Genomic DNA, 26,851 nt, shown 5'->3' on the forward strand with positions numbered 1-26,851 from the left:
ATGGTCCTCTTATATCCGTGAGTGTAGTAAATCCAGGAGAGTAAAATATTTACAAATACAGTACAGAATAGTAAAATACTGTTTCCTTTATGCCGTAGTTCGACTTAACATGCTATTCACATTCATCTTTTTCGGCCAATTGCAGGCTTTGTTTTGCACCTTTAGCCTATACAAGCCTATAAATGATAAAAAGGATCCGCCCCCTTTACCTCCGAATAACTTTAGCCAATAGTGATCGATTCAACTGATGATTGACACATCTTTTTCGGCCAATTGCAGGCTTTGTTTTGCCCCTTAGCCTATACAAGCCTGTAAATGATAAAATGGATCCGCCCCCTTTACCTCCAAATAACTTTAGCCAATAGTGATCGATTCAAATGATGATTGACACATGGGTTAGCCAATGAAACGCCGGTATATAAATCGCAGCATACACCGCGGACTACTCGCCTTCGGGGGAAAATCTAGTCGGCGGCTGTTTGCAAGACTTTGCGACTTAATATTTATCCATAAATAAGGCGCACTGTATTATAAGGCGCATGGTCAGCTTTTGAAAAAAATAAAGGCTTTTAGGTGCGCCTTATAGTGCGGAAATTACGGTAATACAAATTACCGTAAATTCCGGACTATAAGCCGCTACTTTTTTCCCCAAACTTTCAACCCTGCGGCTTATTCAGTGATGAGGCCAATATATGTACCGTATTTTCCGCACTATATGGCGCACCATGTTATAAGGCGCACCTTCAATGAATGATATATTTTAAAACTTATGCCATACATAAGACGCACCCCATTATAAGGCGCTATAAGTGCATGCTGGTTTAAGATCAGGTAATTGTGCAATTTTGTAATTGTAATCCTGTGCAGTCCTTCGAGACATTTTTGGGATTAAGGGCTATTTACGGTAAATAAATGTGACGACTTGACTACAGTAGAGAATGTAGTTACTTTATGCAACCTCTAGATGTTGCCACGCTCAAGGGAATGTCAACAAAATATTCAAAAAGGTCAAACTTTATTAACAAACAAGCTTTCCACAACTCCATTCACTCCCAAAATAAATAAACAGCCGTTTTATTATTTTCTCTGAGGTAAAGCATTTTCGTGACACATCTTTAACATCTTTGAACAACATCGACATATTTTATTTTTTGTCCATTTAGTCAACACGCAAAGAAAAAAACGTCTGATACTGTTATTTTAAATGAAACGTTAGTGCAATCGCAATAAAGTGACACTCGTAATGTGCAAAAACAACAAGTGCAAAACAATAACAATAAAGCAATAACATAATAACTGTAAAATGTAAAACGTAAACACACAAAAGAAAAACAAAGATCACTCTATAAGCTCCTCATCGACGAATCCCTCGAATTCTTCTTCTGCTGTGTTCGAATTGACCATATCTCAGTGAATGGGCCATCCAACACGTCCGGTGTTTTTGTGCCAGCGCTGTTGCCTTCATACGTATAGTTATCGTACTGACACTTCTGCTTGCCGCTCTTTGTTGAACAACCCACTGTTCAAGTGTCTCCTCTAACTCTGGCCATCTTGCTTTATTGCCACGGAAACTTTGTTGAGTTTTCCTTACTTGGCGGAGCTTATCTTCATCCTTTCTCCACTTCCGTACCATCGATTCATTTAAGTTTAAGTCTCTCGCTGCCGCTCTATTGCCGTGTTGTGCTGCGTGACTGATCGCTTTGAGTTTAAACTCGGCGTTGTACGCGTGTCTCTTAACAGGAGCCATTTTCTTATACAAATGCACGTATGAAAGAGAATCTCGCTCTCTCTCTCTCTCGCTCTCTCTCTCGCTCTCTCTCTCTCTCTCTCTCTCTCTCTCTGTCAAACGTGACATTCTGAAAAATTCTGCGTTTGTTTAAGGTAAATTGTGCTTTACATCTTCACCAGTCATAACCCTGGATTCAGACAAATACTGTATTTGTTGAATATGAATTAAGCAGTTTAATGGGGTAGCCATTTTGCCACTTAGTAAACAAATACAACACGAGCCCCGGCAACTACCAATCGTTTAATATTTCCCAGTATGCACAGCGCGAAAAATGGAGTCGGCGGCTGTTTCTCGTAGTTGCGAGACCTTGCGAATTTAATATTGAGCCATATATAAGGCGCACTGTGTTATAAGGCGCATGGTCAGCTTTTGAAAAAAAATAAGACTTTTAGGTGCGCCTTATAGTGCGGAAAATACGGTAATTTTTCTAACGGCCGCCAGGGGCGCTCGAGTACAAAAGGTAAGATTTAGACTGCAACTTCTTAGCTTGTGCACAAATTAAATTAGCGTAGACAAATCCTCATCATGCAAATTGCAAAAAGAAAGGCACATGTCGCAATTTTCAAGCTAAACGCAATCGAGCGGTCCGATTTATAAGGAAACAGAGCTACCGCACGTGAACTTTACTCTGCGAGCATGACACTAGCCTGTTTTTGAATAAGGGAGTGTGGCACAACGTCCATATGACAAAATATCTTTCCCATACTGAAGGAAGATAACTTTGATGACGTCAGTTTTGAGGAGGAAGATGAGATCAGTTTACCCTGCTTACTCCAAGTACGGTATGTTTTTTTTAACAGAGCTATTTACTGTGTTGCGAGCGTGTTGGTAGTAGCGTTTTGCTACCCTTCACAGGCACGGTTTGGGATGAAAGTTATAATATTATTATTAAAGCTTTGAAAACTCTCTCTTTGTACCGTCTTTCTTTGTAAATATGTGTAACCATGTATAATATGTATTTGGAACTGTATATTTTTGTAATGTATTTATTTTAGAAACTTGTTCTGATATGTTTTGTACGAGCAAATGAGAAAGAAGGGGTGGGGCAAACGCGGGCTGACGGGAAGTGGAGTAAAGGTGAGACGTGTTTGTGGACGCGGCGGACAATAGTGGATATATATTTTTCCCACCCTTACCTTTGGAAATATACACTTTTTTCCTTGGATTACTTTCAACGGGCACCCGGACTCTGGAGGTCTGCATTAAATGTTAAGTACTGGTATCATTTTCCGCTCATTTTGCCGGCTGTGTTTTTTGGACTGTATCAGGTATGGGTTAAGATTGTCGAGAAAAATTGTTCAAACCTCACATTGCTTATTTGATGTTACTAGAGTCAATAAAATTGTTCAAACCAAAAAAATATCGTGTTTGTATTGCGTTATATCAATGTGGGCGCATGCGGCTAATATACAGGTGCAGCTTGTGTATGTACAAAATCGGTTTTCCTCCCGAAATGTGGTGGGTGCGGCTTATAATCAGGTGCGCTCTATAGTCCGGAATTTACGGTACATTTGTTGAATGCAGTGGGGATTTTTCACAGGGAAGGCTTGGGGTCAGTGTGGCCTGGACAAAAATGATGTTTACAGAAAAACAAGAATGGGAACGAGGGCTGACGCCAGAGTATTGGCTCGGCTATGCGCACTGTGATTGGTTCATCGCGTTTTAGGGCTGGGCTTAGCCATAGGTCAATTTGGACCTTAACGTTGACACAAATGTAGACACAGGGGTGGGGCCAGCCAATCACAACACAGTACACAATGCATGATCTCATCTCATCTCATCTCATTAGCCGTACCGCTTATCCTCATTAGGGTCGCGGGGGGCTGGAGCCCATCCCAGCCATCTTCGGGCAGTGGGCAGGGGACACCCTGAACTGGTTGCCAGCCAATCGCAGGGCACACGGGGACAGACAATTCATTCGCTCATTCACACCTAGGGACAATTTGGACCGGCCAATTCACCTGAAATGCATGTTTTTGGAATGTGGGAGGAAACCGAAGTGCCCGGAGGAAACCCACGCAAGCACGGGGAGAACATACAAACTCCGCACAGAAAGTCTGGAGCTGGATTTGAACCCACAACAGGTTCCCATGACATGAACTGTGCCGCACAAGCGCTAACCACTGCGCCGCCGTGCTGCCCTATACAATGCATGATAAAAAACGAAAAAAACGCAAAACAGTTAAAAGATAACCGCGATACAGTAAGGGATTACCATACAAGAAAACACCTAATTGCTCGTTTTAAATTCTTTAATGATAATTACGCGAAAACATTTTAGAGGTTCATAATTGTGAATATTTGCTGTTAATAGTGTCAATAAAATTGTTCAAACCCCCAAAAAAATAATAATAATAATAATTGTGATTGTGTTTAATTGTGGCAGCACGGCGGCGCAGTGGTGTTGATGTCATGGGAACCTGTCGTGGGTTCAAATCCAGCTCCATACTTCCTGTGCGGAGTTTGTATGTTCTCCCCGTGCTTGCGTGGGTTTCCTCCGGGCACTACGGTTTCTTCCCACGTTCCAAAAACATGCATTTCAGGTGATTTGGCCGGTCCAAATTGTCCCTAGGTGTGAATGAGCGAATGAGTTGTCTGGCTGGCAACCAGTTCAGGGTGTCCCCTGCCCACTGCCCGGAGATGGCTGGGATGGACTCCAGCCCCCCCGCGACCCTAATGAGGATAAGCGGTACGGCTAATGAGATGAGATGAGATGTTTAATTGTCCCTAGGTGTGAATGAGCGAGCGACTTGTCTGTCCCTGTGTGCCCTGCGATTGGCTGTCCAGGGTGTCCCCTGCCCACTGCCCGATGATTGCTGGGATGGGCTCCAGCACCCCCGCGACCCTACTGAGGATAAGCAGTGCAGCTAATGAGATGAGATGTTAAATTGCTGTTAAAAGTGTCGAAAAAAATTGTTCAAACCTCACATTGTTTATTTGCTGTTAAAAATGTCAATAAAAATGTTCAAACTAAAAAAAAATTCTTATCTTCAACACTAGCTGCACCCGAGGATGAGGGGAATGCTCGAAAGTTTCCTGCTGCTAAGGAGGTGCAAACGTACTCAACCGAGACATGACTTTTCGGTCGGGAGACATGTTTTCCGAGAGGAGAGCTTGGTGCCAGGAACGAGTCAAATGGGTAGAAGAATGCCCTTTTGTAATAAAATTCTTCCCATGTTCTCTTCTGAACTTTGGTTTCGATGTCCATAAATCTATTCCATTGCAAATGGTTTTGTATTAATAAGAAGAAAAGGAGGAGTCTCAGTTACTTGTGTCATTGTTGTGTTCCACCAAAAAGACCTTTAACCCATGTTTGTTATTAAATGCCAATTGCCTTCGTCTGTGCCCGCTCGATTGATTCCAGCTGCTGCTTGTCTCCTGATTGGTTCCCCTCCTATTTAAATTCAACACTCTCATTTGATCCTGCTCAGTCCGTCAACGAACCTCCGCACTTGCAAGGCAAGCATTTTTTGACTCTGGATCCCATTCTGTTACCGACCCATGCTGTATCCTTCATCGATCCCTGATCCAAGCTCCGGTATCCTGTAATCTGTATCGATTCCTGATCCAAGTTCCGTTATCTGTTATCCTGTATCCGGTATCCTGTATCCAGTATCGTGTATAGATCCCTGATCCAAGCTCCTGTATCCGGTATCCTGTATCCAGTATCCTGTATTGATCCCTGATCCAAGCTCCGGTATCCAGTAACCTGTATCGATTCCTGATCCAAGTTCCGTTATCCTGTATCCGGTATCCTGTATCCAGTATCCTGTATCGATCCCTGATCCAAGCTCCGGTATCCTGTAACCTGTATCGATTCCTGATCCAAGCTCCATTATCCTGTATCCGGTATCCTGTATCCAGTATCCTGTATCGATCCCTACTCCAAGCTCCGGTATCCTGTAACCTGTATCGATTCCTGATCCAAGCTCCGGTATACTGTATCCAGTATCCTGTATCGATCCCTGATCCAAGTTCCGGTATCCTGTATCCGGTATCCTGTATCTATCCCCAATCCAAGCTCCGGTATCCTGTAACCTGCATTGATTCCTGATCCAAGCTCCGTTATCCGGTATCCTGTGTCCAGTATCCTGTATCGATCCCTTATCCAATTTCCGTTATCCTGTAACCTGTATCGATTCCTGATCCAAGTTCCGCTATCCTGTATCCGGTATCCTGTATCCAGTATCCTGTATCGATCCCTGATCCAAGCTCCGGTATCCTGTAACCTGCATCGATTCCTGATCCAAGCTCCGGTATCCTGTAACCTGCATCGATTCCTGATCCAAGCTCTGTTAACCTGTATCCGGTATCCAGTATCCTGTATCGATTCCTGATCCAAGCTCCGGTATACTGTATCCAGTATCCTGTATCGATCCCTGATCCAAGTTCCGTTATCCTGTATCCGGTATCCTGTATCTATCCCTAATCCAAGCTCCGGTATCCTGTAACCTGCATCGATTCCTGATCCAAGCTCCGTTATCCTGTATCCGGTATCCTGTATCCAGTATCCTGTATCGATCCCTGCTCCAAGCTCCGGTATCCTGTAACCTGTATCGATTCCTGATCCAAGCTCCGGTATACTGTATCCAGTATCCTGTATCGATCCCTGATCCAAGTTCCGTTATCCTATATCCGGTATCCTGTATCTATCCCTAATCCAAGCTCCGGTATCCTGTAACCTGCATTGATTCCTGATCCAAGCTCCGTTATCCGGTATCCTGTGTCCAGTATCCTGTATCGATCCCTTATCCAATTTCCGTTATCCTGTAACCTGTATCAATTCCTGATCCAAGTTCCGCTATCCGGTATCCTGTATCCAGTATCCTGTATCGATCCCTGATCCAAGCTCCGGTATTCTGTAACCTGCATCGATTCCTGATCCAAGCTCCGGTATCCTGTAACCTGCATCGATTCCTGATCCAAGCTCTGTTGACCTGTATCCGGTATCCAGTATCCTGTATCGATCCCTGATCCAGGCCCCGTTATCCTGTATCCGGAATCCCAGTGTTTTTCAACCTTTTTTTGAGCCAGGGCACGTTTTTTACATTGGAAAAATGTTGCGGCACACTACTAGCCAAAACTGTTATAAAATGACATTGAACTGTATGTTTAATTACAATATAAGTTATAATACACACAGTTTTTACAGCACAGACACTTGACAATGACATAATATTTGCAGAAAATGATTCATAAATGTTTTATAAAATTTTAAATTTTAAAAAGTGACATTGGATAATTTCTCACGGCACACTAGTGTGTCACGGCACAGTGATTGAAAAACACTGCTGTATCCTGTATCGATCCGATGTCCCTGGATTCCCAATCATCTCTGATTACCTGACTTGTTCCGATCTCCGACCACGCTCCGATCTCCCGTCCCGATTGCCTCACTTGTTCCGATCTCCGACCACGCTCCGATCTCCCGTCCCGGCTGCCCGACTTGATGTTGCCCACCGACCACGCTCCAAACTCCGCTCCAGGCTGCTCGACTCGTTTCTGCCCCCCGACCACGCTCCGACCTATTGGGCTTCCTGCTTCTCCTGCCCAGCGATCGCCGAATTGCTGCATTTGTTTTCTTGCGCCTGATTTCTCCGCTTCCGCAATAAAGCTTGGTATGAAACGTTACGCGTTTGGGTCTACCGTCTGTTCTGGTCCTGACCATGGTGCCCTCTACTACATATCGACAAGACACACAAGGCGCACCGCAAGATAGGGCGCCATACGTTTTAAAGGAAATGGAATACTTTAATGTGCGCTTTACAGTCGTGAAAATGCGGTAGCTACTTTTATTAAAATATAGACTGAAAATTATTATTATATTTCCTTTTTAACACACATTTTTGTCATTTACCTGTATAATGCTTTTAATTTGTTTTATGTCCTTTGCTTTGCGTTTGTTTTTTAATTCAAATGTTCCTTTTAAGGATGTACTTGCATTTTGTGTCAAGAACTGGAACAGGATGAGAACCCAAAAGCGTGACGTTTCTCACACAAGCTTTTATTTTACGGGAAATGGGGCAGTCATGCACGTTAACACAAAACTCCAGTGATTCGGCAATCGCTGGGCAAGGAAGAAAGGCAGCTTCTACTTCCTGGTTTGTGTGTATATACACACTGCACTGTTTCTCTAGCACGGCAAGAACTTTGACGCCTTCATTGTTTATTATCTCGCAAATCCATTCACTATGGTTGGTCTAAAGTGTAAAGAAGAGGCAAGCAGTTTCTTTGGAAATGAAAGTGGAATAAGAAAGCTTGATGCGGTTGAGAAAATGGTTGGATCGCTTTTTTTTGGTCCACTTTTTACTACGGAGGAGGAAATCGCCTAATTCTTCCAAAAGTAAGTTAAACTTCACTGTATTTATCTTAGAGATAGCTGAGATGGGCTCCCGCACCCCTGCAATCCTACTGAGGATAAGTGGTGCAGATAACGGATGGATGGATGTATTGTGTGCACCTTTATCAGAGTAGAGGACAGTGCTGTAGTGCTTCTTTCCGCTGCGTGGCACTATGAGAGATCACCCAGCATCCACCCTAAAGAAGAAAGCCAGCTTCTACTTCCTGGTTTGTGTGTATACACACACTGCACTGTATCTCTAGCACGCCAAGAACTTTGAAGTTTTTATTGTTTATTATCTTGCACATCTATTCACTATAGTTGGTGTAAAGTGTAAAGAAGAGGCAAGCAGTTTCTTTGGAAATGAAAGTGGAATAAGAAAGCTTGATGCGGTTGAGAAAATGGTTGGATCGCTTTTTTGGGGTCCACTTTTTACCATGGAGGAGGAAGTCGCCTAATTCTTCCAAAAGTAAATTAAACTTGACTTTATTTATCTTAAGAGATAGCTGAGATGGGCGATCCTACTGAGGATAATTGGTGCAGATAATGGATGGATGGAGTGCATGTTGTATACCACAGTGAACCTGAGCAGCTAAAAAGAGTTAGCACACTTTTAGTCTTGGAGCAAACAAACAAATAGGGAAAAAGTAGATGCGATGGTACAACTTTTCTTAAAGAGTATGATTATTAACAACAGTAAAACAAAAAAAACCCTGTCAAAAGGCACTTAGTATGAGCGAGCCGAAGGGCAGGATCTCCAGCAACACCTATTGTCCATCCGTGCACGACACAGCGAAGCAGAAAAGTGTAAAATCGTCAGAATTATCGCCACAAGTTTTGCATTTTTCGGGCTGGAAATAATGTTTGTTGATGCAGACAGAATTAATTTCCTGCGTCCATTTTGGTTGGATGTCTTTTTGCCCTCAAAGCCTCCATCGGGACTCCTCCTTCTCCTCCACCTCTTGTCACTTGCTTTGTGCAAGCATTCCTCCTTCTTCACTATCTCACTCCCTTCGGCAAGCTGCCAGCTCTCCTCTTCCTTTTTCTCTCATACAACTTGTCCTGTCGGAGCCCGGCCCCCCTTCATTTCCTTCAGCCGGAGGAACCGAAAACATCCACTATGGTGACGCTCCGAAGCGGGCACCGTGACCTTACATAAGGACACTGGAAACGCGGGGAAATACTGTCATTTTTGTCTTCCATTTTGAAGCAGGGGGAAAAAAAACTTTTGGAGATTTTCTTTAAATACTGACGTGAAATTTCTCGACGTTTGTGGAACAGAGTGACAAGATGAGTGCAAGGAGGAAAAAGAGTGGACTCATCATCAGTTGGCAGAAGTCATTCTCCATCCTGGCGCCTTGGAGAAAAGGTATACTCAAACTTGACCTCTTTTCTTAATATTGGATGATTTTTTTTTTAGATTTTATTCCAGAAAATCAAGTTTCGAAAATGTCTTTATTGCCATTAACTTATGTCAACATAACATAACCCTAGAGTGCACTATTCAAAAACAACAAGGGCATAATAAAGGAAAATCATGTATAGAAAAAAGTTAAAGACACTGTACATATTTTCTGTGGTGCATATGTACATCAAGGCAAGTCATGTGTATTGAGCTGATTTAATGTATACTTCTATAACTAGTACTGACTATATTTTTAAAAGTCAAGTCCAGTCATGTTTATTTGTATAGCCCTTAATCACAAAGAGTCTCAAAGGGCTGCACAGACCACAGATGATTGCAAACCACAGACTATTATGACACCATCCCCTGATCTAAAACCTACATGAGGGCAAGGAAAAACTCAAAACCTCAGTCAAGTCATGTTTATTTGTATAGCCCTTAATCACAAAGAGTCTCAAAGGGCTGCACAGACCACAGGATATTGCGAACCACAGACTATTATGACACCATCCCCTGATCTAAAACCTACATGAGGGCAAGGAAAAACTCAAAACCTCAGTCAGGTCAAGTCATGTTTATTTGTATAGCCCTTAATCACAAAGAGTCTCAAAGGGCTGCACGGACCACAGATTATTGGAAACCACAGACTATTATGACACCATCCCCTGATCTAAAACCTACATGAGGGCAAGGAAAAACTCAAAACCTCAGTCAGGTCAAGTCATGTTTATTTGTATAGCCCTTTAATCACAAAGAGTCTCAAAGGGCTGCACGGACCACAGATTATTGCAAACCACAGACTATTATGACACCATCCCCTGATCTCAAACCTACATGAGGGCAAGGAAAAACTCAAAACCTCAGTCAAGTCATGTTTATTTGTATAGCCTTTAATCACAAAGAGTCTTAAAGGGCTGCACGGACCACAGATTATTGCGAACCACAGACTATTATGACACCATCCCCTGATCTAAAACCTACATGACTACATGAGGGCAAGGAAAAACTCAAAACCTCAGTCAGGTCAAGTCATTTTTATTTGTATAGCCCTTAATCACAAAGAGTATCAAAGGGCTGCACAGACCACAGATTATTGCGAACCACAGACTGTTATGACATCATCCCCTGATCTAAAACCTACATGAGAGCAAGGAAAAACTCAAAACCTCAGTCAAGTCATGTTTATTTGTATAGCCCTTAATCACAAAGAGTCTCAAAGGGCTGCACAGACCACAGATGATTGCAAACCACAGACTATTATGACACCATCCCCTGATCTAAAACCTACATGAGGGCAAGGAAAAACTCAAAACCTCAGTCAGGTCAAGTCATGTTTATTTGTATAGCCCTTTAATCACAAAGAGTCTCAAAGGGCTGCACGGACCACAGATTATTGCGAACCACAGACTATTATGACACCATCCCCTGATCTAAAACCTACATGACTACATGAGGGCAAGGAAAAACTCAAAACCTCAGTCAGGTCAAGTCATTTTTATTTGTATAGCCCTTAATCACAAAGAGTATCAAAGGGCTGCACAGACCACAGATTATTGCGAACCACAGACTGTTATGACATCATCCCCTGATCTAAAACCTACATGAGAGCAAGGAAAAACTCAAAACCTCAGTCAAGTCATGTTTATTTGTATAGCCCTTAATCACAAAGAGTCTCAAAGGGCTGCACAGACCACAGATGATTGCAAACCACAGACTATTATGACACCATCCCCTGATCTAAAACCTACATGAGGGCAAGGAAAAACTCAAAACCTCAGTCAGGTCAAGTCATGTTTATTTGTATAGCCCTTAATCACAAAGAGTCTCAAAGGGCTGCACAGACCACAGATTATTGCAAACCACAGTCTATTATGACACCATCCCCTGATCTAAAACCTACATGAGGGCAAATAATACACAGTTACACAGATATTGTCAACATAAAATATAGGTTATTTATATGCTATAGAATAGAAGTGTGTTTTCAGCTTAGATTTAAACATTTCCACTGAGGTTGCAGATCGAATCTCTGGGGGAAGAGCATTCCACAGCACCGGGGCCTGAATGGAGAACATGTCAAGAAACGGGCCAGGAAGCAGGAAGTCGGAACTCATATGCGTAGACGATCTGTCACTTTAATTAGGAAATAAAAGTTGTCCATCACACAAACGGACCAAAAACAAAACAAAACAGGTTTAAAGGCAATCAAAATGACAAACTAGGCATTACTCAGGTCAAACAGGCATGAACAGGTCTTCAACAAGGGTTAAACAATGGTCTGGCAACGGGCCGTCCCAAAGGGAGCGTTTAAGTACTCCAAAAGCAATCAGTCCAATGCGTCTCAGCCGGTGTCAAGGGACGGGGCCAGCTGGGCGCCATGACAACCGTGCAGGACATGACAGAACACTCTCGAACCTGCGGATCTCTTCTTGGCTCTTGGGATCACTAGTAGACCAGTATTTTCAGAGCAAAGGCTCCGGACCGGAACATAGGGGGAAATTAAATCTGAAAGATATGAGGGAGCAAGTCCATACATGATTTTGTATGCTACCAACAGAACCTTCAAATCACATCTTAAGTTAACAGGGAGCCAATGCATTTTAGCTAAAATCGGGGTCATGTGATCAAACTTTCTTGTCTTAGTTAAAAGCCTCGCTGCAGCATTTTCTACCAGCTTGCAGGCTCTTGATTTTGGACTTTGGGAGACCGGAGAGTAGTGCATTACAGTAATCGAGGCGCGTGAATTATAATCTCCGCATCTGACTGAGACAGCATAGGGCGAATTTTAGCAATGTTACGAAGATTGTCAGGGAGACCAGAACAGAGCAGGAGACCCCAGAGCGTTCGTTACAAGACTTTTATTTGGGGAAGCATAAGGGTTAGCGGGAGACGCGATGACCGTCGAACGTCAGCAGCAGCAACGCCGTGAAGACAACTTCGGAAGACGTAGCCAATCGTAGCGTGGGACGGAGGCAGGTCGAGTTTACCAGGACTGGAGAGAAGATCGTAGCGTGGGACGGAAGAAGGTCGAGTTTACCGGGACTGAAGAGAAGATCGTAGCATGGGACGGAAGCAGGTCGGATCGGAGGCAGGCAGAATCAGGTAAACAAGAAGGCACATGTAATCGGGAGAGTCATACGGGGTACAGAAGTATCCTCAGACCACCAGGTCTCGGCGTAGCGTGCTTAAAAAGGGAACATAAACCAATCAGGAAGCGCATTCCCGCGCGTCAGATGATTACCCCAGGTGGCTCCACTTGGGTAATCATGACAGAAGATGGAAGAAAGCTGTTCTAGTAATATTCTTCACGTGTTTGAAGGGACAGACCGGGGTCAAATATGACACCTAAATATTTGACAGAGTCCCTCTGGGTGATATGACATTTGTCAATGTTCAGAGCTGTTTTTGATAACAAGTCACAGGATTTAGATGGACCAATAACTAGCATTTTGAAAAGATCATTTATTTGGCATCCATGTTGCATTTGTGTCCAATTGTGCCAGTCAATAACTATAATAACTAATAACTAATAATTCATCACCTTTTTTAGTACTGTTCCCCCACTTCCTACAAATGACACTTCCCCCCCCCCAAAAAAAAGAAAATAATAGTGTTTATGAACGGGTTATGGAGTCACCAAAACAAACACAACATGCTTTTTAATATGCGAGTGTGACTCGTGTTATGCCAAGTCAGAAGTTTCTTCTTCCTGATGTTTTCTTTTCACTTTTGACTGTCCTGTACATTAAAAGGTAAAATACCACTCAAACACAGTTAGGCCTAAAAATATCTGACCAGAAACACAATTTTTCACAATTAGGGTTGCAACAATTAATCGGTACAATCGATCATTAAAGGTGTCGGAAACTAATTAGATCGGCAATGGTTTTATCATGTGCTTTATGAGCTACTAAGTACATTAAATCAATGCAAATAAAACTGCGCAAAATTCCGAGTTGTACTACCACTTTTGACTGGCAGATGGCACCAAGACTGCTTTTATAAAAAGGACATCTTACGTTTTTTTCAAATCTTTTTTTTTTTATTGAACATCAGTACAAACAAAATTGGCATGACAGTTGACTGTTTCATCATCAAACAAATGTAAAAAAAATTAAGAGAACATAAACTGCTGCAGAAGTACAAATCCAAATTAATAATAATAAATTAAAAAATATAAAGGAAAAATGTGTCAGGAAAAGATTATCTTACATATTTGCAGGTGTATCGCATATATTTGTACGTATTTTTGTTTATTGACTGATTAATCCACAACGTTTTTTGTTCACAACCGGAGCAAGCAGTGAACCCAAATGCATAAAGTTTAACACAATGCTTTATTGAGGGATTGGGGAAGTCAGGGCGAGAGGAAAAAGACCGCGATCTGGTGCTCGATGGGCAGGAGGAGCGGGAAGCCTCCGAGAAGAAAGCGTGGTCGGGGATCGTAAGCAAGTCGGGCAGCCGGGACGGGAGAATGGAGCGTGGTCAGGGATCGGAACAAGTCGGGTAGCCGGGACGGGAGAGCGGAGCTTGAATCGGAGATCGGAACAAGTCGGGCAGCCGGGACGGGAGACGGAGCTTGAATCGGAGATCGGAACAAGTCAGGCAACCGGAGACGATCGGGAAGCCAGGAGCAGGGGATCGATACAGGAAACGGGACTAAATCGAGCAGGATACAGGAACATGTCGGGAACAGAACGGGAGCCAGAGTCAAAAATGCTTGCCTTGCATGTGCGGATGTTCGCTGACGGACTGACCAGGAGTAAACGAGAATGATGTGCTTAAGTAGGAGGAGGACTTATCAGGGAACGAGTGGCAGCTGGGGCTGAAAGAGTGAGCGCAGGTGAGGGCAATTGACAAATCATGACATTTTTATTGTTTGTGTACTATTTTCCTGTATGTCACACTTCAATATTTGAATAAAGAGGAGGAAATTAAAAATGTCTTTAAGAAATAAGATTCATTGATTAATTTAATGATGAAAATAATAATTTGTTGCAGCCCTACTTGACCAGAATGGAAGTGCAACTTGAAAGCAGGCTCTGGCTCTGGAGTATAACTGCCTAAAATAACGAGTAAAGCTCCTCCTAAAAAAACCTACTAAATCATCCTGGCAGGGGGATTACCTCATGTGCGGTCCATTCTCAAGGTTTCTTCATTTACCTCATGTATAGGTTTTTGAGTTTTTCCTTGCCCTCACGTAGGTTTTAGATCAGGGGATGCTGTAATAATAGTCTGTGGTTTGCAATAGTCTGTGCAGACTCCTTGAGATTAAGGGCGTCACAAATAAACATGACTTGACTTTAAATATTAAAAAGATCATACTGTTTTATAACTACGGCAAATTGTGGAGTATATAGATTCATTACCGTAATATTGTCATCCAGATTTGAGATTTCCTTCTCTGTCAACGGGCATTGAAACATCCCCAACTCAAGTGATGCTGTTGTGTCCATTTGAAGTTATTGGAATTCGCTGAAGCGATCAATAAATCAATCAATACATTCATAAATAAATTGATAAATATGTAAACTCCAACCAGTTCAGGAGGTCTCCTGCCCACTGCACGAAGATGGGATGGGCTCCAGCACCCCCGCAACCCTACTGAGGATAAGCGGTGCAGATAATGGATGCATAATTGAACTCTTACAGACAGACTTTATTCATTCAGTCATAAAATGACAACATTTTGTGCAGGCTTGGGGAGTAACAGAATACATGGGACGGCAAAAATGATGTTGGCAAGCTTTTGGGATTTATTTTCATTTTGTTTCTGTCGCATTTTATGTTCGTTTTGCCGGAGATCAAAGAGATCAAAGCCAGGAGAGAAAGCTTACCACGTGTTGTGAGTCATCATTTTATCCATATTTAGTTTATTTTGTCTTTTATTAGCCTATTTGGTATTGGAGTAATCCAAAAGTAATTGAAAGTAATCCAGTTAAAGTAACCCTACCCAACCCTGAGTGAGGTACTTCCATTTTTTCCTTTCTAATCCCAGTGTCAGGTTGCGGCACATTCCACATCCAAGCCTCACTTAGATATCCCTTTCAGCTTTTTTTTTTGACAGTATGAGCGTCCACACCTGCCATGCAAAAATCTTTCCATTTAGTTCTGCAAAAATCTCATTTTTTCCCCCAGCAATCCTTCTGTTTTTCATTGCACTGAGTCACCTATCGTGTATTTTTCCAATACTATATAGCGCTTCAGATTTAGTGCAGGAAGGAGCCGTTCTCAACTGGAACTGTTTTTGTCAGCCCTTGTTATCATTTTCAAGTCGGGAATGAAAACAGGATCGCGATATGGAAGGAAGTAACTCGATCTTGATCTATAACTGTTTTTTTTGAAAATATGAGTTTGCGCAGGAAATCTCCATCACTATTGCAGGTGGATACTGAGTAATATCTATCTATCTATCTATCTATCTATCTATCTATCTATCTATCTATCTATCTATCTATCTATCTATCTATCTATCTATCTATCTATCTATCTATCTATCTATCTATCTATCTATCTATCTATCTATCTATCTATCTATCTATCTATCTATCTATCTATCTATCTATCTATGTATCACACAGAACACAAGACAAATGAATAAGTGGTTAGGAATCAAGCCAAAACCTCAGCCCCAGAAAAAGATTCAAAAGAAGCTAACTAAATATATGACGCTACAAAACGTAAGCGAAAAAAAAGCTTTTTGGAAATTTCGGAATTTCAGTTCGTTTGGCAATTTGCATACTCGGCAGCCAATCAGAAGCCTGCATCGAATAACTTTGCGCTTCCGGGCTTTCCCGAGTGTTATAAGGTTGTGCATTTCCATATCATTTTCCAAAGTAGATGCACAGAGAACACAAGAAAAATTGATAAGTGGTTAGGAATCAAGCTGAAACCTCAGCCCTAGAAGAAAGATTCAAAAGAAGCTAACAAAATTGATGACACTACAAAACATAAGCGTACATTAAAAGCAGGTTCAAAAAAAAGCAGTTTGGAAATTTTGGAATTTCAGTTTGTTTGGCAATTTGCATACTTGGCAGCCAATTAGAAGCCTGCCTCGAATAACTTCGTGCTTCCGGACTTTCCCGAGCGTTATAAGGTCGTGCATTTGCATATCATTTTCTAAAGTAGACGCTAAGAGAACACAAGAAAAATGGAGAAGTGGTTAGGAATCAAGCCAAAACCTCAGCCCCAGAAGAAAGATTCAAAAGAAGCGAACTAAATTTATGACGCTACAAAACGTAAGCGTACATTAACATACCTGTCAGCTTGTACGGTTTTGCTGTACAAAGTATGTTTTTTATGCATTTTAAGACAAGTACGACGTACAAGGAAATCTGTACAGAAAAACGCAAATTTGTCAATGATGGGTACCATCCCGTATACACCGACTATGACGAAACAGCAAATCAATCAAGTTCGCCGCGGAAGCCTCCATCTTGATATCGTTTTTTTCGTTGCAAACGAAGTGAGCAGTTTGATGCTACTGTGCGCATACGTCTGCCACCTGGGGATTTCCCATCATGCATCATTCTGAAAAAAAAAAATATGATGTACTATTATTTTGTATTTTGTACGGGAAAATACGACAGTTTGTACGGGCATGGAGCCGTGGAGGTTGACAGGTATGCATTGAAAGCAGGTTCGGAAAAAAAGCTTTTTGGAAATTTCGGAATTTCAGTTCGTTTGGCAATTTGCATACTCAGCAGCCAATCAGAAGCCTGCTTCGGATAACTTCGTGCTTCCGGGCTTTCCCGAGTGTTGTAAGGTCGTGCATTTCCATATCATTTTCCAACGTAGATGCACAGAGAACACAAGAAAAATTGATAAGTGGTTAGAAATCAAGCCAAAACCTCAGACCCAGAAGAAAGATTCAAAAGAAGCTAACAAAATTGATGACGCTCCAAAACGTAAGCGTACATTAAACGCAGTTTCGGAAAAGAGCAGTTTGGAAATTTCGGAATTTCAGTTCGTTTGGCAATTTTTATACTCGGCAGCCAATCAGAAGCCTGCATCGAGTAACTTTGTGCTTCCGGACTTTGCTGAGCATTATAAGGTCGTACATTTGCATATCATTTTCCAAAGTAGACGCGAAGAGAACACAAGATAAGTGGTTAGGAATCACGCCAAAACCTTAGCCCCAGACGAAAGATTCAGAAGAAGTCAAACAAATTGATGACGCTACAAAATCTATGCATACATTAAAAGCAGGTTCGGAAAAAGGCGGCTTGGAAATTTCGGAATTTCAGTTCGTTTGGCAATTTGCATACTCGGCAGCCAATCAGAAGCCTGCATCGAATAACTTCGTGCTACCGGACTTTCCCGAGCGTTATAAGGTTCATTTGCATATCATTTTCCTAAGTAGACGCGAAGAGAACACAAGAAAAATGGAGAAGTGGTTAGGAATCAAGCCAAAACCTCAGCCCCAGAAGATTCAAAAGAAGCTAACCAAATTTATGACGCTACAAAACGTAAGCATACATTAAAAGCAGGTTCGTAAAAAAAGCGGTTTGGAAATTTCGGAATTTCAGTTCGTTTGGCAATTTGCATACTCGGCAGCCAATCAGAAGCCTGCATCGGATAACTTCGTGCTTCCGGACTTTCCCGAGTGTTATAAGGTGGTAAGGTTTGCATATCATTTTCCAAAGTAGACGCACAGAAAACACAAGAAAAAGGGATAAATTAATCAAGCCAAAACCTCAGCCCCAGAAGAAAGATTCAAAAGCAGCTGACAAAATTGATGACGCTACAAAACATAAGCGTACATTAAAAGCAGAATGTTACAACTAGATTTCTAATAAACTTCATTTTAAAGTGTTGTTCTGTTATATATTCTGATTATCAACCCTTAATACTTTGCAACAATGCGATGAGTCGTCTTATTATGTTTCAAGTTGTGAAAAATGGGGCAGGCAACTTTATGACTGGGCAGACAACTCTGAAATGTTGTCCGGTAACTTTTTGTCAGACACTGGTAATACTGATGCTAAATTCATATGCTCAGTGACTTTATTCGGGATATAGTCTTTTGTGCACTGTATAAAAATTATTATTTGCGTTTCATCTAAACTAGTATTCCTGTAGAATAATGGTAGTAAATCTGTAAAATTTCAGAGCGGGATAGCCCTAAACATTCTTTTCTTATCCCAACGTTTTTGATAAGCCGCACTTGAGTCGGGGCAGAGGAGGCGTTTTGATAAAGACCGGGAGTCTGTGTCTTATCCTTGAGTTTGACGACACCACGCTCAAGAAAGTAGTACAAAAACACCCGTGAGACGAAACAGGCCCGCGTGTGAGGACAAACGGGTAGTTTTCGGTAACAAACTGTTCTAAAAGGACTCTTCGATTTAGAGAAGGAAACATCTGGAATATCGCCAGTTTACTTTTAAATAAGGAGTTAAATCAAGATTTCGTTTGTCTTGAGGGTAACGTTCTAAAAAAAACTGTGATAGGCGAAATCCATGTGGTAGGAACCTTTATTTGCTACATTTAATATACAATTAAATACTCTATACCAGGGGTGTCAAACAGGCGGTCTGCAGGCCGGATTAGGGCTGTTTAAGGGATTGAATCTGGCTCGCGAGACAACGCTAAGGGAAGCGGAAGAGAAAAACGAGCTGCAGGTTGAAATATGTCCACTTGATGTTACCAAAGCCAGGTGCCTCTCACAAAGACGCTGTAGTTGTATTTATTTCCCTCTCTTTCTTTCTCTCTCTCTCTCTCTCTCTCTCTCTCTCCCTCTCTCTTTCTCTCTCTCTCTTTGTATTTCTCTCTTTCTCTCTTTCACTCTCTTTGTCTCTGTTTTCTCTCTCTATCCCTATCTCTTTCCTTCTCTCTGTACCTCTTTTTCTGTGTTTGTTGCTCTTTCTCTCTTTCTCTCTCTCTCGCTCTCTCTCGCCCTCTCTCTTTCTCTCTCTCTCTTTCTCTCTCTCTCTTTCACTCTCTGTCTGTTTTCTCTCTCTATCTCTCTCTCTTTCCTTCTCTCTGTACCTGTTTTTCTCTGTGTTTGTTGCTCTTTCTCTCTTTCTCTCTCTGTGTCTTTTTACCTTCTTCTGCTCTCTCTTCCTGTTATCCATTTCTCTCTCTTTTCTCTCTTTCTCTCTCTTGCTTTTCCCTTCTCTCTTTCTCTCCTTTTTGTCTCTCCTTCTCTCTTTTTCTTTCAATTTCACCTTAGATTACTTTCTTTCCCCCTCTCACAATTTCTCTTTTTATCTCTTTTGTTTCTCACCTTCTCTATCTCTTTTTTTCTCTCTCTCTCTTTCTCCCTCTCTCGTTTACCTTATCCCACACTCTACCTTTCTCTCTCCCTCTTGTTGTTTTGGGATAAACAGAGGCGGGAATTAAAAAAGTCAACCAATGAGATCCATTATGGGCAACAACAAAAAAAGAGTACCTTTATGTAATAAGAAATTGTTCTGGCAGGAATAAAAAAAAAGGTTTTTTTTCCTAATTTGATTTTAATGATTTTGTTTAAACTGGTAGATTAAAAAATATATACAAACACTAAACGCAAGCCACCAGCAACCTAAACAAAAGTAGAACATTTGCTACTTCCTGGTCTACTATTGATTCCACGAGCCAAGAAGAAATCCGCAGGGTCGAGAGCCTTCTCCATTTGGGCCCCGGTGCTCAGTGGAAGTTTTTGAATCCAGACACATAACACATTTATAGGATCTAATATTAGTCTGTAGCTTGCAATAATCTGTGGTCTGTGCAGCCCTTTGAGACTGCTTGTGATCAAGGGCGTCACAAATAAACATGACTTGAGTTTCATCATGCTAAGGTTTTTGAGTTTTTCCTTGCCCTCATGTAGTTTTTAGATCAGGTGATAGTGTAATAATAGTCTGTAGTTTGCAATAATCTGTGGTCTTTGCAGCCCTTTGAGACTCCTTGTGATTGAGGGCTATACAAATAAACATAACTTGACTTGACTTTCCTCATGCTAAGGTTTTTGAGTTTTTCCTTGCCCTCATGTAGGTTTTAGATCAGGTGAGGGTGTAATATTAGTCTGTAGTTTGCAATAATCTGTGGTCTGTGCAGCCCTTTGAGACTCCTTGTGATTAAGGCCTATACAAATAAACATGATTTGACTTGACTTTCCTCATGCTAAGTTTTTGAATTTTTCCTTGCCCTCATGTTGGTTTTAAATCAGGGGAGGGTGTAATATTAGTCTGTAGCTTGCAATAATCTGTGGTCTGCTCAGCCCTTTGAGACTCCTTGCTATTAAGTGCTATATAAATAAACATGACTTGACTTTCATCATGCTAAGGTTTTTGAGTTTTTCCTTGCCCTCATTTAGGTTTGGAGCAGGGGAGGTTGTAATTTTAGTCTGTAGTTTGCAATAATCTGTGGTCTCTGCAGCCCTTTGAGACTACTTGTGATTAAGGCCTATACAGATGATCATGCTTTGACTTGACTTTCCTCATGCTAAAGTTTTTGAGTTTTCCCTTGCCCTCATATAGGTTTTAGATCGGGGGATGATTTAATAATAGACTGTAGTCTGTACAGCTCTTTGAGACTCCTTGTGATAAAGGGCTATACAAATAAACATGACTTGACTTGACTTTTCTCATGCTAAGTTTTTGAATTTTTCCTTGCCCTCATGTTTGTTTTAGATCAGGGGATGGTGTAACAATAGACAGTAATCTGTACAGCTCTTTGAGACTCTTTGTGATTAAGGCCTATACAAAAAAACTGATTTAACTTGACTGTCCTCATGCTAAAGTTTTTGAATTTTTTTTATTTTTCCTTCCTAAAACTTTTATCTTATGTCTCCATCCCAAATCACCCTCAATCAACCCGGAACACAAAGTCCGTCTTAAACAATTTCCCCCTTTTCAGCTGAAAATCTACAACACAATGGGAAGTGAACTTATTTGGCTTGTTGCAGCTGGTTTTGGACTTACTAGTCAGAACGTGACAGGCCAGCTGAGCCCACCTTCCCCTCAGGGGGGCTTACCCCTCTCTTACATTCAATCCTTTCTTATATGCGACTAAAAGTTCAAAAGTCTTTGGATTTAAAAAAAAGACACAAAAGAAGTGCTTGAGACAATGAATGGCTGCATTAAAGCTACCATTATTTACTGAGGTATTTAAGAGCTTAGTCGAATAAGAATTTACCATCAAATCAGCACTGTTTGTGAAAGTCTCAGAGATATTTCACAATATGAATCAAGATATTTACTCCCATCCATAATGGTTTGAATACATAAATAATAGAATCAGACTGAATCATCTAATATCGAGATAATGGAACAATTCCGATCCTAGCGTGTTCATTTAGATCAGGGGTGTCAAACTCATTTGAACTCGGGGGCCACACGATAGAACAAACATTCTGTCGGGGGCCGGACTAGTAGATTAAAGAGAAAGAAAAAGAGATGAAGAAATAAGAGAAAGAAAGAGGGAAAAGGAGTGAGAGAAAGAGAGAGATAAAATGACGGAGAAAAATAGAGGGAGAAAGAGAGTGAGGGAAAGAGAGAGTTAATAAGAAAGGGAGAGAGAGAGACAAACAGAGAAAGTGGGAGGGACAGAGTAAAAGAGTGAGACAGAGAGGTAAAGAGAGGGCGGGACAAAGAAAGAAAAAGAGAGAGAGGGAGAGAGCGTGAGGAACAAAAGATAAGAAGTCGTGAGAGAGGGGGAAGAGAAAGGGAGAGGAAGAAAGAAATCCAGAGAGAAATAGAAAGACAGAAGGAGAGAAAAGAGAAAAGAAAGCGCAAAGGGTATGAAGAGAGAAAGAGAAAGGAGAGAAAAGGAAAAAAGGAAGTTAGAGCAAAAGAGGTTAAAAGACACAGACACAGAGAGCGAAAGAGACAAAGAGCAACAAAAGAAGAGAAAAAGAGAGACAGAGAGTGAAAGAGACAGAGCCAGAGTGGGAGAAAAGGGGTGGAAAAGAAAGAGAGAGAGAGAGAGAGAGAGAGAGAGAGAGAAAGAGAAAGAGAGAGAGAGAGAGAGAGAGAGAGAGAGAGAGAGAGAGAGAGAGTGAGAGAGACAAAGAGCAACAAAGGAAGAGAAAAAGAGAGACACAGAGAGTGAAAAGCCAAAGAGACAGAGACAGAGTGGTAGAACAGGGGTGAAAAAGAAAGAGAGAGGGATAGAGAGAGAGAGAGAAAGAGAAATAAATACAAGCACAGCAACATACATAAACTAGGAAATATTATCTCAGGTATCAGTGTCAGTACTGTTTGGGATAAGCAGGACGTTATCAGTTCTCAGTATCGGTTCGAAAAAAATAGCTACCGTACAATCCTACTTTGACCTCCATTCTCCAAACGACTTGGTCCTGTGCTAGACTTCAAAAAGGCTCTAGACTCCTTAAGTTCAACACCTGTCAACCAGTTTTTGCCCTACTTGCTCAGGCGTCTGAAATGCTTTGTTGTTGGATTCCTTCGGCCTCAGGCAACACATTCCTATCACATCCCTGCAACACCTGTGAAGACCCGTAAAGACCTTTGGAGAGCAACCGAGTGAATCCCAACACAAATATCGTGTGAAATGGGACACGGGTACAATAAGGAAATGACATGAACATTTTTAGACAATGGGAGCCAGAAGATTAGTCATGTTTGGCAGGATGGTCTTATTGTAATTACAGGTTGCAGGCTTTAGTCAAGCACAAAGGAAGGCAATGTCATTGCTGACTATTACAGGATTTTGGACCAGACCCAGTGTTCCCTCTAACTGCTCGCACATTCTCAGCGCACAAGAAAATCTAGCCAGCGCACAAAAATGAGGGCTCAAAATTACTAATTAAGAAGCCACTTAAGTCAAAGTTACAGTGCATGAAGGTAAAAATACACGGGTTCCCCCGACGTTGTGTCCTAAATGCGGTATTTTGAAGTCGAGTCGAAGGAGAACGAAGTTGAGTAAAGTTAGTTTGTCGGGGAACCGGCTTCTTCGGCTCGGCTCACTAAAAGGAACCGGCTCTTTCGGGTCCTAAACGGCTCTTCGGGTTGCTTTTGCTTCTTTCATCCCAACATGACCAAATATTATGTAAAACTGTTCACAAAATGACTTAAAAGAAGGGGGGAATAGAACAAAAAAGAAAAAAATACCAAAAGGAAAAAGTTGTGAAAAGCTGGGAAAAAAAGAAACAAAAGGAAGAGGAAAAAAAGAAGGAAACATTTAGAAAAAAAGCCAGAAAAAAAGAAAAGAAAGAAACGTAGGAAAAAAAGTAAATGGAGAACAAAAAGAAAAAAGTAACAGCTCGGAAAAAATAAACACAATGAGATTTTTTTTAAAGGAATTTAAAAAAAAGTAGAAAAAAACACGGAAAAAAGAAGAAAACGTTTGTGTTGCACTCAAATAATTTCCAATGATATCAAGTGAATCATGTTGCCAACATTGTACTTCCACTAAAAAATGTGATTAAGTACAGTTCTGTATCTTACAACCGACTAAATAAGCATCCAAAAATGTTAATATTATGCGACAAAATATATCAGGAAAAAAAAAAGAAATGGATATCTTGTGAAAGAATTATAAGAACAAACGACGTTTGTGGGCCATACAACCTTTGAGTCAATTCATTCAAAAGAGAAAAATAATTTTGCATTGCCGGAAACTCAGTCAAAATGTAACTTGATGTCATGTTTTGGACATGTTTGATAATGAATTATCTTGCCACACTTGGGATTATAGTTGCTCACTGTTGTTTCAAGGGCTGCTCACCGACTTTGTGTGAACGCTCAGACCCCTGGAAAATTACAGGGAACATTGACGAGACCTATTTAAGTTGTGTGGCGACTGGTTCGGAGTAACATCTGTTTCGATGACAGTGCTTGTACAAACTGAGGTGTATAATTAAAAAGGACCAGGTACGGTCTTTGTCACCATATTTTTTTTCAAATGTGTTTATTTATGTAGTTTAACATGTTACATTGTTCATGAGTTTTGTTATATCATCTCATCTCTCATCTCATTAGCTGCAGCGCTTATCCTCAGTAGGGTCGCGGGGGTGCCGGAGCCCATCCCAGAAATCATCGGGCAGTGGGCAGGGGACACTCTGAACTGGTTGCCAGCCAATCGCAGGGCACACAGGGACAGACAACTCGCTCATTCACACCTAGGGACAATTTGGACCGGCCAATTCACCTGAAATGCATGTCTTTGGAATGTGGGAGGAAACCGGAGTGCCCGGAGGAAACCCTCGCAAGCACGGGGAGAACATACAAACTCCGCACAGGAAGTCTGGAGCTGGATTTGAACCCACGCAGGAGGTTCCCAAGACATGAACTGCGCCGCACATGCGCTAACCACTGCGCCGCCGTGCTGCCCACAGCGATATAAATAATGGTAAAAATGTTAAAAAGGTAAAAGAAAAAATGGTAAAGGATCTTATACATTTGACTATAAAGGATTTTATACGATTGACTACAAATTGCATGTTTTCAACTTAATGCAATATAGATATACACTGACTGGGCTTAAGTTCAATGTCAGGGCAGGCTGTTCGAAATGCATAATATTTTGTTTAGGAAATTTTGATAACAGGACTGATGGATTTGCTGACGCAGAACGACAAGGCGCTGTGTTGTGGGATTGTTGGGTGCAAACAACTGCTTGGCACGCCCATGGGAGGAGCCGAGACTCCATTTTGCTGGGAGACGTGAGCCAATAAAAAAAAGCTAAAGGACTTCAGAAGGAGGCTACTGCCCTAATCCGTATTGTAAATGATCTCCTCATAGCATCTGACTCCGGTTTAGTCTCCATCCTCATCCTCCTAGACTTGAGCGCCGCCTTCGACACAATCTCTCACCCTATCCTCCTCAATAGACTCTCCTCCATTGGTCTCACCCATACTCCCCTCAGTTGGTTCCATTCCTACCTCACTGGCCGCACTCAGTTTGTCCAGCTGAAAGCCTTCACCTCAAAGCCCTCCCTAGTCACCACAGGTGTACCCCAGGGATCTGTCTTAGGTCCTCTTCTCTTCATCATCTACCTCTTGCCTCTTGGTCATATCCTCCGCAAATTTAATATCCACTTTCACTGCTCGTGGAATTCAATTGTCTCACTGCCTGGTGGAAAAAGCCGTTTGTGAGTTTAGTAGTGCGGGAGTGGAGGCTTCTGAGGCTGAAGAGACAGTGTGCTGGATGGTTTGAGTCGTTGGCGATGGAGATGGCTTTGCGGGTGAGGCGGTCAGTATAGATAACTTGCAGGGAAGGAAGTGATACTCCAAGTATTCCTTTCGGCTGTTCTTACAATGCGTTATAGGGCCTTCCTGTTGTCGGTTGAGCAGCTGCCGCCCCACACAGCAATGCAGCTGGAAAGGATGCTTAAAATGTGGGTAATATGTGGTCAGGATGGGTGGTGCTGCCCTTGCTCATTTGAGTTAAAGTGAAAACCTTTTATAAAACTATTTTAGATCAAATATGGAAGGTGTCACAAGCCAGAAACGGAGACAGGAACCAGTAGCGTTGGCTGGAACGCGGAAGTGGCACTTCCGTGTCGAGCGAGGATAATCGTAGGTAGCAGGGATACTGGTCACTAGCCGGGACGGGAGAGCAAGGGCGGTATCAAGTCCGGAAACGAGGTCGGCAACAGGTATCAGGCAGGAAACAGGGCAAAACAGATCGGTGGTCAGGATGGCAGATCAGGGCAGAAACGGGTCCAGAAACAGGTCGGCAACAGGTATCAGGCAGGAGAGAACGGAGCAGGAAAATGTCGGAAGGTATGAGCTTGCCTAGCTGGGAGCAAAGGTTGGCAACGATCTGACCCCGGAAACAGGGAGCCGGGGGGTTTGAAAAGAGGCAAGGAGCCAATCAGTGACCAGGGCTGTTGGCGCCAACAATCAGTAATCAGTAATCATGACAGAAGGGGACTCATACATAAAAGTTCATCAATTTTATATGCATTGGAAATCATCAAGAGTGTTTGTCTCATGTTTTTCCATTTACAAAAAACATAACATAAATTCACAAAAATATATATAAAATCACACCTTTTTCCATTTTCAAACAGTTCTGAAAAAGCTCCATGGAGCCACTAGGGCAGGGGTAGGGAACCTATGGCTCGTGAGCCATATAAGGCTCTTTTCATGAGTACGTATGGCTCCGAAATAAAAGTTAACTATTGCACATCTCTCTGTGGCGTTCCAAAGTCAAGTGATTTCATCCCGATTTTGGTCCATAGAAAGCCGAAGCAATTTAATGCAGAAGTTCGATAAGAAACCATTTAAACCAGGGGTGTCAAACTCATTTTAACGCGGGGGCCACACGATAGAACAAACATTCTGTCGGGGGCCGGACTAGTAGATTAAAGAGAAAGAAAAAGAGAGAAAAAGTAATAAGAGAAAGTGGGAGGGAAAAAGAGAGAGGGCGGG

The 26,851-nt window shown here is 41.9% G+C and overlaps 1 protein-coding gene across 1 annotated transcript in view; it reads left to right on the top strand.

Annotated features, from left to right (window-relative positions):
- Nucleotides 1-9,237: 9,237 nt before the first annotated feature.
- LOC148354335 (uncharacterized) overlaps nt 9,238-26,851 on the top strand; it is a 62,391-nt gene continuing 44,777 nt past the window's right edge. Inside the window, exon 1 of the mRNA XM_088351873.1 lies at nt 9,238-9,498. Within this exon, the coding sequence (XP_088207999.1) occupies nt 9,420-9,498 (79 nt within the window). The 5' untranslated portion in view covers nt 9,238-9,419. The remainder of the gene's footprint in view (nt 9,499-26,851) is intronic.

This window comes from Urocampus carinirostris, chromosome 13 (assembly GCF_059441175.1).
Source record: "Urocampus carinirostris isolate Australia breed hairy pipefish chromosome 13, RoL_Ucar_1.0, whole genome shotgun sequence".
Lineage (NCBI taxonomy): Eukaryota > Metazoa > Chordata > Actinopteri > Syngnathiformes > Syngnathidae > Urocampus > Urocampus carinirostris.